Raw genomic sequence first — 15,600 nt, 5'->3', positions numbered from 1 at the left:
TCACTTTTTCAAGGGAACATTATTAGCTATTTTTATATGGAGTTTATGCTGGCACTCACTGCTCTAAACTGGCCACCGCCGAGAGTTTACACTGAGCTACACTGCTCGCTGTCATCCGTCCGCTAACACTACGCTCCGCACACACAAGACTCAATCCCAGGAGGCTGGAAATGACATCTTTTGTAATCAGATGTGTAGTTTTAAGTGCTGTAATCATGATTAAATCTATCTTTTTCTGAAGCCGCAAGGGAAACACTGGCTGAGTGGTGAATAACATGGAGGAAAGTACTCTATTCTAAGATGACTTAGATTAGTTTGATATTACTTCAAATGTACACACTGTAATCACTACTACTAGTAGTAGTATTTTAATTCAGTGAACATACACAATGCAAGTATAAACAGTATTTATATTATGTGATTATATAAAAAAACGTATAAGATTTTAAAGGTTAAAATTAGCGGCCTCACTTGCAGTGAGAATAAGAGCTTTAGTTTAAACAAACTTTACCTCAGTTTCATTCATAATATTTCCATTTTTATCAATATATCTTGTCAAAATTTAGTGCAACCTACCCTGTTTTCTGATTCGCCACCGTACAATACTGTTTACTGCTAATGCAAAGGTCCCATATCATGCTCATTTTAAGGTTCATGCTGGTGTTCTGGGTTTCACAATTACATGCTTTAATGTTTAAAAGACACATTATTTTTCTCATACTGTCTGTCTGAATATAATATACACCTATCTGTCTGAAACGCTCTGTGTTACCCCTCCCCCAAGTCTGCTCTGATTGGTCAGTGTATCTGGGTCTTCCGCATCTGCTCTCCGACCATCTCTGTGCCCTTCTTGCAGTCGGAGAATGACTGTTACGGCACTGTAGCAATGCTTTCTACCTACATGCCGTATATAGTATAGTTGTGACATCACAACCGTACAGAAGTCCTGACAGCTTGTTCAAAGACACAGTTTCTTAATACGAACTGTGTGCATTTCTCTGTGGATTGACATATAATCAAAAAAGACATGGAAATCTCACATCTTACAATATAGGACCTTTAAGTCTTCCTCCGTGTTTCCTCTATTTCCCTTGGCCGCTGGTTCCACAAGAGCTTTTCTCCATTCTGCATTCCCATTTCTGTTTTTTTCTTTCAACAATATCTTTAATGTTGCTTAATCTAGAAAAGATGGACTCGCCTGAGTGATGCAACAATCATATGAGTTTACATTCAACTTTGTTTTTGAGAAATCACGCTTCATCCATCATTTCGACATGCGGGACAACTCTAAATACTACCATACCCACGAGCCGTTGCCATGGAGAAGAATCCAGTCAACACGGAGCTGAATTCAACAAAAGTTTCCCACAAAATTTTGAGTGAACTGATTTAACCTGTAGATTACTAAATGAGTTTTCTCAACAGCATAATCTTTTATAACTTCCACAAGTCCTTTAGTGCTGCTGTGTGATTGGATATTTCTTGCCTAGTTAACCCAAAGTTTTTATGTAATCAGGCTTCTAGAAGAATCAGGATGTGCTGAGTTAACGGTGGCTTAGCACAGGATGAAAAAAAGGCAAATCTGATGCAACCGGAATTCATTTGTGAATAAGACAAGTATGTGTGTTAAACAGACACAACTCTACCATTATTTGAACAACAGCTTTTATGTGAGAGTTAACAGTCGAACTAAGTGTATCTGGTTCTTCATGTTCTACTTCCAGGATACACTGTGAGAAGTCAGTTCTTGTACACATTTCAACACTAGGATGGGTTTATAGCATCACAAAGCTTCTAAATGCTTTGCCACACTGGTAATGGGTAGCCTAGAGACACACACAATCACACACTCTGGTGGACCCCCACTGGCAGGCGTATCCTTAACACAACGTCCCACGGCAGCACTTGTCATACGCGCATCAGAAAATCCAACCCCCTTCCTCCCACACACGCGCACACAAAAATGTTCTTTTCCAACATCCCAACATAAACACGCCCTTCCCCCAATCGTCCACCCACCCGTGAATTGGTAACAAGGCGCATTTCGCCGAGAGTTTTACTCCCCTGACACGAGCTCGTCTCGCTTCTCTCCGCTATTGATCCTCACCCTCCCTTCATCCATTTTTCGGCCTTCCCCTCCCCCTCTTCCCTCTATTCCCCCTGAAACTGGAGGAGCCTTCAACAACAGGGAGACAGTGAGCAGCTAAGGAGGCGGGCGTCAGATGTGGTCAACGCCATAGTCGTCTCTCTGCCTCTTTCACTCGATCTCCCCTCACACTCATGGATGAGTGATGCCCATGACAGACTGCATCCTCTGAGAGCCCCTTCTGGCAATTACTACACACACACTCACTCACATCAGAGACTCCCGCATCACTTAACCAGTTGTCTTCAACTAAAAGGGCTGAGCGGAAACGCTCTATGGCCTCTACTCATCAACCTCTCGGCACACACACACACACACACACACACACACACACACACACCCACACCCACACACACACACACACACGTACATACACTCTTCAAGCTTGTTGTTGATGACTATCTTTACCCCCTGTCTGTTTGTATCGATCCACGTGTGCCACAGTCCTCATGCATCAGTGGGATGTTGATGGGTCCTATAAGCACTCACCCAGCTACTGAAGAACACGGATGTGGCTGTGTACATGTACAAAAATTTATATACAAGGTGTTCCAAAACAATGTATACACACTTTAGCAGCTGATAACTACATTTTTATATATATATACATATTTTATGGGGTCACCTAAAAGACAAAGACCTGCAACAGTCGCAGCCATTGAACGTGAATGCACCAAAATACCAAGGGAATTGTTTTGTGATGTGTGCGATTCCATTGCTTCGCGTTGTCAGCAGTGTCTGGACCAGAACGGACGTCAGTTTGAGAACAGGCAGTGACAAAACAATGAAAAGATGTTTGTAAATTCTATTAGGTTTTGAAAATTAAATGCATTTTAATAAACACCAACTTAACAATTATGTGTGTATACGTTTCTTTGGGGCACCCCGTACATGCTACTAACCAAATCAGCCTCTGCTAGCTGAATGGGATAATCTGAGCTCGTTTCCAGTGGTCTTCCCCAGAGCAGTTTGCAGTTTGTTAGTTGCATTTTTCATGAGTAGACACAGACAAGTATTGAAAGCTCTAGGTCATTGTAAACCTCTTCTTTTCCCTGAATAACATGTTGTGTGTTCGTGCTGCTAATGTGGTCAGTGATAATAAGAACAGGTTTGAGAGGGTTTGGGCCCACATAAACATTCCTCTGGGCAGTTTACACTTTAATATCTGTACAGGTACAAAAACAGCACATATATGGCATTTGACTGTAACACGTGTGTACACAAGCGTGGTGATGAAATATGAAAAAGCAGCATAAGATTCAGCTAAGAAAAGTAATGTGTGTGTGTGTGTGTGTGTTTGTGTTTTCTGGTGCAGTCTGCTGTTCACAAAGGTGAAGCTTGAAGAGGCTCTCTTTGGCCCGGCCGCAGCCCTGCAGACATGTGAGGAGATGCTGCAACACTGGCTAAGCCGCTATGATGTCAGCCGCTCCAGGTCAGTGTGTGCATGCGAGATGTGTTTCTGTGCTACATCATGTACTGTTTTACTGCTTTGCCACGATGAAGCTGGGAGGGGGGATTCTTTTAGCTGCTGTGGTATTGATTACCCATAACAGTGTGTGTGTGTGTGTGTGTGTGTGTGTGTGTGTGTGTGTGTGTGTGTGTGTGTGTGTGTGTGTGTGTGTGTGTGTGTGTGTGTGTGTGTGTGTGTGTGTGTGTGTGTGTAGGTGTAGGTGTATTCATGCACGCCTGAATTTCTGATATATCATGGCCATGAATTATAAGGTTCTGTCTGCAATCTGAGTGCTTTTTAGATATTGAGCATCAAAGTAGGCAGTTCACCTGCTTACTGCAATAAAGTTCTCTATTATTCATGAACAGGAACCCTAAAGGTATTCTAAATACCCTATTACATTTGGAATAGGCTTTTTTGTCAACACTGACAATAGGCACTATTAGTTTGCATGGCAAGATCTGGTTCCATTCTCTTCTTCTTACTTCTCTTTTGTTATTATACACAAAATCAGTTCACCACTAAAGGTAGTTACGTATATTTTTGGACACATTCAGGCATGTTTTGGAGCAGATTTGATCAAGCAAATTGAAAACAATGTAGCAAATTCACAAAATGTTTCTCCATCGGTTTCTGCAGATGCTTTACCTCCATATATCCAACATCCTTCCTGTATGTGTGTTCTTCTTTTTGGTGCACTTCTGGTCTCTTTTCTGCTCCCATACTTCTTTCTACTGTCTGTACCTGCCTGTACAGTAGGTCATCCCTACCAGTGTCTGAGCTTCTTAAATTATACAAACTCCACAGACCCAAAGCCAGTTAGCAGCACGGTACAGTAGAGTTTGCATCACAGCACATCAAATTCTGGTCATAAACTCCAGAGCGGTCATGTTAAATTTGAGTTATCAATAATATCATTAATATTAAGTTAATGGTTAATCCCCTTTTCACCTTTAAACAATATGAAAAAGGACTCCCGATGTAGCAGGTATTTGCATCGATATCATTTAACATTTCTCTCATAAAAAACTACCAATTTGAAAGTTTCTAAATATCTGATAATGCACCATTCAGCTCTATCTCCAATGGCTGTTTTCTGTCAGAATATTTAAAAAATGAGGTGGGGTGTGGGGGCCTGGCACATTGTTGTTGTAGTTGGGGGGTGGAGGGAAAACTGAACATCACGCTTGAGCAGCCTTTTTTTTTTAGCTAGCATGGATAACGACGTCTCTCAGGGCAATGGATGTATTGTTAGAACTGGATGCCGGATTGAAAATGGCACTTACTCAATTGCTCGCCTGGCGCATTTGTCAAAAAAGTTTCTGGGCTTCCAGGTTTACTTCTGGGATATTCGGCCCACTGAATATGCACAGTAGGGTTTCTCCCACTGGCCCAGCCCCTGAGTTCCCACTCAGCTCATAGACCTTTCTGGGCTCAAACAAAAATGAAAAGTCCCTGGGTTAAAAATTCATAAAATAAAGTCCGTCGTTGCAGTTGGAGGTGTCGTGTCAGTTTTGCAGAGGTCTCTTGTACAGTGGTGGCCTATGGACGAAATGCTTTTTTGGGCCACTGGGTCTTTTTCGTTGCAGTGCTGCGAGTGACCACTGGGAAGAATTGGCTTCAAGGCTGAGCGGCTGCACCCTGACAAATAGTCTACAGCCTAATAATACATCCTTTCTGAGGGCACATTTATCACTTGGCAACAGAATTTGGTTTAACGGGCCTCTCTGGAAACACATGTAAGCTTGTTTTGTGCAGAAAAAACGTTTATTGTAGTAAATATATTCTATTGAATGGATACACAGACAAGAATATACGGGATTATGCACAGCACAAAATAAGAAAACATATATAATAATTCTGTGTTATGAAGTTGATTGTTATTGTTATGTTAATTGTGTGTGTGTGTGTGTGTGTGTGTGTGTGTGTGTGTGTGTGTGTGTGTGTGTGTGTGTGTGTGTGTGTGTGTGTGTGTGTGTGTGTGTGTGTTGCAGCGAGACAGATGATAGCAGCAGTATACCGATGGCCGAGAGGGCAGAGGTCAGCTCTGCAGCCAGGAAAACCTCCATCCACCTTACCCTGCCTGACTTCCAGGACGCCTCCACTGGTCTGCGCTCACACTACCTAAACTCTTTCTGATATGGGACTGCAACACATGTTTGAAATTGAATGGATTATTTAAGTTAAACACCACCTCCCTTTTCTCTGGTGAAGTGTAAATACCAGTGAGAAAGACCTTTTGTGGATTCAAGCTCTGTTTGCCTGAAACACAGGATATCAATGATGTGACTCACTTCCACCCCTGTGTTTCTACAGGGTCAGGGGTCTGCTCATGCCATTGATTCAGGGGAAATCTATTGATGTTCTGGATATTAACAGAGAATGGATGTTTGTTTTTCTCACAATGGCTGTCTTCAGTCATATTTGAGGGTTTTTTAATTGAATATGATGGTTTTAGCTCATATTTCTGTTGTGTCAACTAACCAGGTTTACGATGCTCAAAGAGGTACAATCATTTTCAGCTCTAGCCGTTGGTGTTTCTTATCCCTTTACTACCCTTCACAGGTTCGCTGAGCCCTTCGTCAGTTGCGGTGTCTCGTCTGGAAGCTGCGCTCTCTGAGTTGTCGGACCTCAGCTCCACCCGTCGCCAAGGACCCGCCTACATCTGGACCACCCTGGAACGCATTTGGCTGCAGGCGGGTATGAAAACAGCACACACAATTATTCAACAACAACAACTTTCCAAACATTGGGTTTTCAATTGCTTGAAAAATTTGATTTTTATATTTTCCTGTCAACAGGGAATCTCTATTTACTCCTGTTTGGGTTGCAAGTCAGCCACCTGCCATGCAAAAGGCTGACTATGAGGAAAAGTTTGTTTGGAAACTGGTGATGGATAATAATCAGATTCCATTGTTATTAGGCTGTATGAATAATAATCCTATATGTAAACACAGAATGGACAAACCAGTTCAAATTTCCAGTTCACCAAGACTAAAGGTCTAAAGCCATACTTGCGACATAGTGATGTTTGAGCTGAATGCTAATGCATGCTAAGCTGTTGACAATGACGATGTTAACTTCTCAATTTTAAGCGGGTACAATGTTTACTATATGAGCTATAGTAGTTAGTGTGATATCATGCAAGCATTTGCTAATTAGCACAAAACACAAAGTGCAGCCGAGGCACATGGGATATTTGCAGGTATCTGATCAGTAACCAAAGGAAACTTTGAACTGATGATGGTGCTTAATTAAAACTCAGGGGGAATGCTGATGTCTGAACCCAGTTCCATGGCATGCGTTCAATAGTTGTCGAGACTGTTCTCTGAAAACCTCAAATGTCAACCTCTTGGTGGCTCTAGGGGAAAAGTCAGGGGAACACCAAAGCCACCAGGATTCATCTCCTGGGAATCATGAATGTCAGTCCGATTTTTTGTGTCAGTTTATCAAGTAGATGTAGAAATATTTTACTGCATAAGTAAAAACTTTGACCAGCTGATGGCGCCAGAAGAAAACTCTTCATCCTCTGGGGACTATGAATGTGTGTACAAGATTTCATGGCAATCCATCATATGACTGAAAGTCTTGACTAGAGTGGTGGACTGATTAACCAACTGAGAGGCTAACATTGCATTCCTAAATGCTTTAAACGATACTTAGAGAGTCAAATGATTGTGTCCATGTCCGAGTCAACATGTAGCTAGCAAGTTCATGCTTCTCTCAATGATTTTTCTTTCTATTTGAAAAACAGAAGAGCTGGGAATTCAACACAACTACAGAGGGAACCTGTGGTGTTCCTCATGCATTCATTCTTAGACCTCTTATGGTTACGCATACTGTATTTCTCAAACAGTTACGGCCTCAGTAGGAATTGAAATCTCTGACCGCCATTAAACAAATCCAGATCAAAGTAGAATAAAAATGAGAAACAGTATTTGATGGTAACTTTTCAATGAGAATCTTCTGCACACAGACCGTGCGCTGCAGACGCGGCTGTGAAAGCTTTCTTACACAGCTTATTGACCTGCTTACAAGCTCAGTTGTATCTCAATCTCTCTTGGGAGTGAAATGATGTTTATTCACTTGGTACAACGTGAGCACACATTTCTTTTACGTTTTGAGCGCTGCGGTCACAGAAACTCACTTCGGGAAAGGCGGGAAAACCCTTTGTGACAATGATCGTAGATATTCATCAAAACTATTTCAGCTGGAGACGGTGTTATTGTGCAAATGACATAATTTAATGTGAATACTGCAGCGATTTTCTGCCTTCGCAAACAGCAGTATACAAGGGCATTTTTAACAATTTAGTGGGTAGAACTATTTCAGTCCCGTTACAGACTGCATACCTTATGTAGGAGTGCGCACTGTACCTGCATACATGTGGCCACTGCTCTATTAAGGGCAGAATGGCAGTGATGCATACTGCTATTACTTCCACCCCTTCAGCCTCGGTCTGCCTGTGGAAGTTTACAGGAGAGCAGAGCATTAGCAGGAAATGCAGGGAGATGCTCACCACAAACACTCCATCTATCCACTCAGCTGGAGTGGATGAGGCATGAGAACGGGAATGGGAATCCATACAGCAGCCGAGTGAAGGCAGTGAGCATACCAGTGTGTTACAGTACAGGATGGGATCGGTGGAGGGGCCGTGGGGTCACATCCCCTGTGGTCTACTGTAATTCGAAGGTTATTTTCTACGTCCAACCTTTGAACTCAGCTATTCCTCTGCTGAGAACAGGCAAACTAGAATCTGCTCGCTGCTGATTTGAACTCAATTATGTGTGTGTGTGTGTGTGTGTGTGTGTGTGTGTGTGTGTGTGTGTGTGTGTGTGTGTGTGTGTGTGTGTGTGTGTGTGTGTGTGTGTATCTAAGCTCAAGGCTGCCAGTTGTACCCCCAATCCCCCCCTCTTTCCTTCCAAGCATTCCACTTTGCATCGGTCACTTCCTCTCTCAATCTCACATCCTCATCGGCCACATAGGAAAAAACACACACACAGAGGGCTCTTTAAAAGGGTTACACTTGGCTGTATGTAACCTCACAAACACACACACATACCTGCAAACGTGTAATAGGGCCGTGTACATCTGCAAGCTCAGGTGAGGAGCAGGAAAAGACCTTACATAACCAGAGCATTCACTGAATCCCCTTTTCCCCGAAGCGGAGCTATGAAAATGAACCCAGAGGCCGGGAAAGGACTCTTTTTCATCTCGCAGAGGTAGCATTCATGCACTACGTATTTCCCATCTGCGCATCTATGAGGCACAGGTAAACAAACAAAACATCCGCTACCGAACACACACATGGGTTCACACGGCGCTCAGGAGCAGACGGCGTGTACAATATATTTACACAACACAGTTCACTCTCTCTCTGTAACACACACACGCACACACACACAGTGCTGTCAGTGTTTAGAGCTGAAGAGTTTTTTTCTCAGGGTTTTTCTGGGTGTTGACCCAGCGTCCGCTCATCAGATTGATTGACAGCTCCCTGCGTCAGCATCCCGTCCAGATATTGGTCTCCTCCAATCCCAGGGGCGGGTCCTCTGGTCAGCTCTGTGTCCAAGTCTTATTGGACAATGAAGTGCTTGTAGGCGTGATAGTGTGTGTGTGTGTGTTTGTGTGTGTGTGTGTGTCTGGGATTTGTCCTCATCTTCCCAGCAGCAGCAAAAAAAGGAGGCAGGCACATTTAGTATTTGATGGCCATATTTAGGCAAGACTTTCATGACTTCCCAGGCACTTCATTGCTCCCACTCTCTCTTTCACACTGTCTTTGCGCGCACGTATATGTGTGTGTGTGTGTGTGTTTACATTTTATCATAATGCTGCTGAACTCACAGTTATGTCATCTCTTAATCCCTCACGTCTCTCTTTTCTGATCAAACTTTCTTCACCTTTCCTTCTGCTCTCCTTTGCTCTCCGTCTCTTACCCCCCCCCTTCTCTCTCTCCCTCCTCTAATTCCCTTCTTCTTTCCTCTCTTTTACCACCTTTTCCTCATTTTTAACTCCCTACCTCCTATCCTCTCCTCCCTCACACTATTCTCACCATTCTTCTTCCTCCCTCCTCTTTCTCCATCTCCTTCTCTTTCAGGGGAGCTGTTCATGGCCGACGGTCGACTAAAGGAGGCCCAGTTCTGCATAGCCGAAGCCAGCTCGCTCTTCCCCAACTCGTACTCGGTGCTGCTGCAGCGGGGCCGCCTGGCCGAGCTCCGGGGCCAACTGGACGAAGCCAAAGGCCTGTACGACGAGGCGCTGGCCATCCATCCCACAGGAGAGCGCATACTTGTGCACATGGTGAGAGACAGTGAAAGCTTTAGAGGCTGCTAAATTAGAATTCATTTTACAATCTGCTCAGTGTTCAGTATGCTCACACAGACACGCAACATGCATGGATACACTAACATTTAATCATTGACGCAAGATGCAGGCTGAATAACTGCACACACACACACACACACATTCATACTCACATTTTAAATGCTTTACTTGAGTTCACTAAATTACATTATGTGACGCAAAGATTGAATTAAATTAAATTGAAGAAACTCAGAATCAAGTCATGCTTAAACATATTTAAATGTGTTTTCTTAAATCCAATAAATTAAATTTGAATTTAGGCCAGATTAAATTATTTCAACTCTGTAACACTGTGTTCTCTGTAACTGAACACAAACACACACCACACACACACGCAAAGCCGACTGGCTTACACTGAGAACATGTAGTTTCAAATGATGTCATCCCATTAAATCTATGTTATTAGTTAGTTATTGCATCTCAAGAGGCTCAGATAGGGTCTTAAGAAATCGATGACCTCCCGTCGTTATGAAGGCGGTGATTCATTGCTACAATATGTCATAAAAATACAATAAAAGAAAAAAGAAGTGGTCCACCACACAAGTCGTTCCTCAAAAGATGGGGGAAGCAGTTGATCCAGTTTTGAATGCAGTAAGACGTTGAAAATGGATTTATGGTTTAATTTACTCATTTAAGTTCAAAGATATTCTGTCAGGAACATTTATGTGTTGAGGACAGATCATGAGAATACCAAAATACCTAACCTCATTCTCAACAGAAAAAAAATACAAACTAAGACAAGTTCATAAATAAATCATAAAGATAACAATGTCTGTGCTTTGAAAGGATTCACCTATCAATATCGGGCAGAATATTCTTCATTACAGCTCTTATGTATCCTGGGATGCTCAATCAATATCTAATCCATACCTCATTAGGTTGAATCCGGTGTGCTAGTAGAGTTGAACAGATCTTTCCTTTTTTTTGAAAGGCTGGGCACTAAGTTAGCTTTGTGTACTCAACTATACTGTACTGTAATTTGTTGACCGATGCTGAGAAGACAGCAATGTTAGCTGATGACGTGTGTTTTTGTTGTGTAAACAGACATAATGAGGCCACAGAGTGCAGCTAGCAATGGCAGCAGCTTTATTCTTTTGGACCTAAACAAATCTATGTTTTCTAAAGTCTGTACAGTAATTTAGTCTCATATACTCAACTTCACTATTTGTACTACTGATACTAAGGGCGCACTCACACTGTCCATCCGTACTGTGCCCAAGCACGTTCCACAGGTAAAGTCTAGTACGTTTGACCAGTGTGAGTGCAACCGCACCGCGTACCACGGCCCGTGGGCTTTTGTAAAGCACGTTTGCACGTGTACGAGCACGAGCGTGCGCACGTGTACGAGCACGAGGCCTACGGCGGATCTGACGTTGTTTTATGTGCGCCTGTTCGGACATAGGACAAAAGGACGGACCATGCGCGGACATTTAAAACAATGGCGGTGAAAGGTTCACGTTGGTGTGATGCGGAGGTGGAGTGTTTACTGCAGATTTGGTCGGAGGAAATATTCAAAAACAGTCGACAAGACGCACAAAAACTCAGAGGTCTATGGAAAGATTTGTAAACAAAGCGACGCATCGCGATGACGTCATTAATGCGTGTGACCGGTTACGGCGTGATGCAATTGGCAGCAAGAAGCATTCGCAGAGGCCTCGGAAGTGTGAGTACAAACGGGCCTGGGCCGTGGGGGGAGAGGGAGGGGGGGACAAGTACCCTAAAACCCGGGGCACGGTACGGATGGACAGTGGGAGTGCACCCTAATATAAGCATAAGTATAGTTCCTTTCTGAGTTGAAACAGAAAGGTTAGCTGATGCGTCTCTCTTGTGTAATTCATCAGGAATTATTAGGCTAGCTTGCTATTAGCAGCTAATATTAGCTCTCAAGTTGGCAGCAGTGATGGCAGCTGCTCATAATGATTACTCTTTTTCTCCCCTGAGCAGTATCAGTGTCAGCATCATGGTCATATAGTCCTAATTATCACATTATGGCTCAGTCATATTCTGAGATGTGTTGATTTGTTGTGGGCAAACTTCAAATTTCAGAAAATAGAAACAAACAAATGTTGGTCCATAACCAACCAATACACTGATGAACTCTGCTGTATAAAGACATGCGTTCTCTCTCCTGATCACTCCCCCACATTTCTTTCATCGGAGCAGATCCTCTCTCTCTCTCACCTCCTCACTAGAAAGATCCTCTCTCACCCACCTCCACTCCCACTCTCTCACTCAGTCTCTCCCAGTCTGTCTTCCTGATGATCCACTGGATTAACCACAGCTGCTCTGACCTTTGAACTTTCTCTGTTGTCATGGTGAACGGACCAGAGAGAGATACTCCTAAATCCGAGACTCAAACCACCCATCACGCTCACACACACGCACACACACATGCACACACACCCACACACACACACACACACACACACACACACACACACACACACACACACACACACACACACACACACACAATGTCTGTGGTCTCCATAGTGACTGTAGATGTGCTGGTTGATATCTCTTTGACTAAAGTACTGACCACCTTGTGACCACATATGGCTAATGCTTTTGTGTACGTGTGTGCACGTGTATGTGTGTATGTGTGCGTGTGTGTGTGTGTTTGTGTGTGTGTGTGCGTGTGTGCGTGTGTGTGTATGTGTGTGTGTGTGTGTGTGTGTGTGCGTTTGTGCGTGCGTGCGTGCGTGTGTGTGTGTGTGTGTGTGTGTGTGTGTGTGTGTGTGTGTGTGTGTGTGTGTGTGTGTGTGTGTGTGTGTGTGTGTGTGTGTGTGTGTGTGTGTGTGTGTGTGTGTGTGAATTCAATCCCGTGGGGATAGTCAGAGGCACGCATCTCTTCCATATTTGGCCTGTGGGAGAACCAATCCCAGGGGTGAAGAGTTGAAACTAAGCCAGCTGGCACTGTCCTACTCCGGGTCTCTTAGAGGGCAGATGTGTTCTCAGCCTGAAAGTGTGAGTGTATGTGTGCACGAGTTGTGTTGTGTTGTGTTTGTTCCTTCCTTTTGGCACACATGTGGACTATGTGGACCATTCCTTGTATGCATACTTGGATTATGTCACATGTTTTAATAGGCACTAATAGACCCAAATACGAAAACGCTGCTATAGAGTGCTATATGCTGTGGGCAGTGTGGCAAATACAGTATATGCATTTTTTGCATTTTGATAAAGACTAAGTGGGACCCATATTTCTGGCTTGCATCAGCCTGCTAGAATACAATCTACAGTCGCTGCTACTCTGTGGCTCTGGATTCATGCATTTATTTTTATACTGTATCTGCTGTGGACTTTGTGTGACGGTGGCCCATTTATTCTGCTCTGCCTTAAGGGGAGTTCTGATGATATTCTTAGTTGATATTCTTACACTTGAGCTATTATTCTGCAAAGGTACATACTGTACTTTCCTTGAATGTCATTGAGATCTTATTTTGGGATTATTAGGGCTACATATTAAAAAAAGATACACTCCTGCTGTGGCTTCACAATGAAGTGCTTCTGACATTTTAGCTAAATTATTATTTAGGCAATTTGCCTTTATTGGATAGCTTTTGGTATGTTTACAGGAAAACGAAGTATGATGTTTTTTACAGCAGCTGTAAATCCGTTACATGTTAGATCACATGTTACTGAACCCCATATTGCATCCGATGGTTGTCCAGCCCCTTACATGGTACAGTAGCTTGCTGCCATCGGTGTGTGTGAATGGGTGAATGAGAGGCTAAGATGTGACCCATGTCCTTTTCACTTACATGGACAGGACGGGGGTTTATCAAGTATACTGCAGCCAGCCAGAGCCACCAGGGGGCCATCGAGATGTTCTGTCTTCACTTTCAGGGAGCTGTCAAGCCGTCCATCTTTACAAACAGTCTATGTTATTAGCTCACTTGGACACTAAGAGTTAAATAAAAAAAGATCTATACTGCTCATGTCATGTGCATTAAGGGGGCCTATTATCTTTTTCAGGTTCATACATGTAGTTTGTGTTTCTACTAGAACATGTTTACATGCTTTAATGTTAAAAAAAAAACCTTTATTTTCTCACATTGCTCATGGCTGCTGCACGTGTGTTCACCCTCTGTCGGAGACGCTCGGTTGCACCGCCTGTCTATTTTAAGACCCCTCCCAAAAAGCCCAGTCTGCTCTGATTGAACAGCACATCATGGTCTCCGCTGCTTTTCGTCAAAAGTCACAAATAAAGCCTTCTGACCCAAGCGCTAGACAACCGGACATGTTGCAGCAGGACTGTGGTGCAAACCTAGGAAGCAATGAACAACACAAGCAACCAGTATCACATTCTTGTCTGTTGTTAGCATGTAGCTTCAGGTAGTAAATTTTACCTGAGCTGTGTGTAGCTGTACTTCATGGGCTAGCTTTTCCTGGAGTAGATGACTTTATTTGAAAGTCTGAGAAGGCCGGATGTCAGACCGCTGAGAAAGTAGAAAAAAACAACTGAAAGAAGGCGTTGTTGACAGCAATTGGTATCCTGAGCAGATCTGCTCATGGGGGTTAGAATGGTTATCCACAAACATGTTTACCTCATTATTTGAGACTTTGGTCGTGTTTAGCATGAACATCCAACATTAGCAAAGCATAATAGGTCCACTTAATGGATGCATGCTTAGCTTTAACTTAGCATAGCATTAAGAGTAGGAAACAGCTGGCCTCTACATTTGCTGATTTTTGGCAAACAAGAGATCCTGACTTCGCCTTTCGTTGCCAGGCAACCAATGCTCAAACAAACTGCACTACCACATTGTCATTTTTACATTTGTACATTTATTAGACAAACAAGATACAAGATTAGTTAGTGAGCTTTAAAGGTGTTAGCAGGTGGACTTTTTGACCTTTTTGAAGAGGACTAGGCTAGCTGTTTTCTCCTGCTTCCAGTCATAATGCTAATGCATAAAGTCCTCCTGGCTCTAGCTTCATTATTTTAATAGTGTGCATTTCTCTGGCCCGTCACAACCAGATGTCTTGTAGTATGTTGACTGACGTTGACAAGTAAATTTACTCATACAAGCAGAACAGATAATGACGCAAATGGAATTTTCTGAGGTTTAAGACAGCATTGCATAGCCAGGCCAACCAGAGTGCAGTGAAGTCGTAATTTTCTCCACAGTGGCCACAGCAGATGAGGAAAAGGGAAATGTGAGTAAGGGAAACCCTTAACTGGAAGCTCACCATCCCCTGCGGTGTGGTTCATAATAACACAGCACCACCATCTTCCCTTTTTCCTCTCACACTCACTCCACCTCTACACATTAGCATGTGTGTATGTGGAGAGAGAGAGAGAGAGAGAGAGAGAGAGAGAAATGCAGTGATCAGACAGTGACTCACAGCTCTGGTCAGCTGCTGGTTTCTGGAGTATTTTTGGATGGATAAGGGTGTGGTAGTGAGGGAAACCAGTGTAGGACTTTGGCATGCTGTGCATGTGTGTAAGTGTATACGTGTGTGCTGATGGTTAGCCACACACTTATAGGTTAATGTCTCGGCTGTTACAATTCAAATGCTGAATCTAAGCTAATCTATTTCGTTTATCTATCACTGTATTAGCAATGTCAGCTTTTACACATCTGTTTGTCTGTGCAACCTCATTATGGTAAGTGTTTGGTCGATGTGTGTGTGT

At 43.2% G+C, this 15,600-nt stretch overlaps 1 protein-coding gene across 1 annotated transcript in view; it reads left to right on the top strand.

Moving 5' to 3' along the window:
* ttc7a (tetratricopeptide repeat domain 7A) overlaps window positions 1–15,600 on the top strand; it is a gene marked incomplete at its 5' end in the record, with an annotated part of 56,884 nt that overhangs the window by 31,881 nt on the left and 9,403 nt on the right. The window contains 4 exons of the mRNA XM_083923372.1: window positions 3,462–3,578; window positions 5,591–5,703; window positions 6,162–6,296; window positions 9,694–9,896. Of these exons, the coding sequence (XP_083779498.1) occupies window positions 3,462–3,578; window positions 5,591–5,703; window positions 6,162–6,296; window positions 9,694–9,896 (568 nt within the window). The remainder of the gene's footprint in view (window positions 1–3,461; window positions 3,579–5,590; window positions 5,704–6,161; window positions 6,297–9,693; window positions 9,897–15,600) is intronic.

The sequence above is a fragment of the Echiichthys vipera genome (assembly GCF_963691815.1).
Source record: "Echiichthys vipera genome assembly, chromosome: 11".
NCBI lineage: Eukaryota > Metazoa > Chordata > Actinopteri > Perciformes > Trachinidae > Echiichthys > Echiichthys vipera.
The sequence above is the reverse complement of the archived record's forward strand: the minus strand, read 5'-3'. Positions and strand labels throughout refer to the sequence as shown.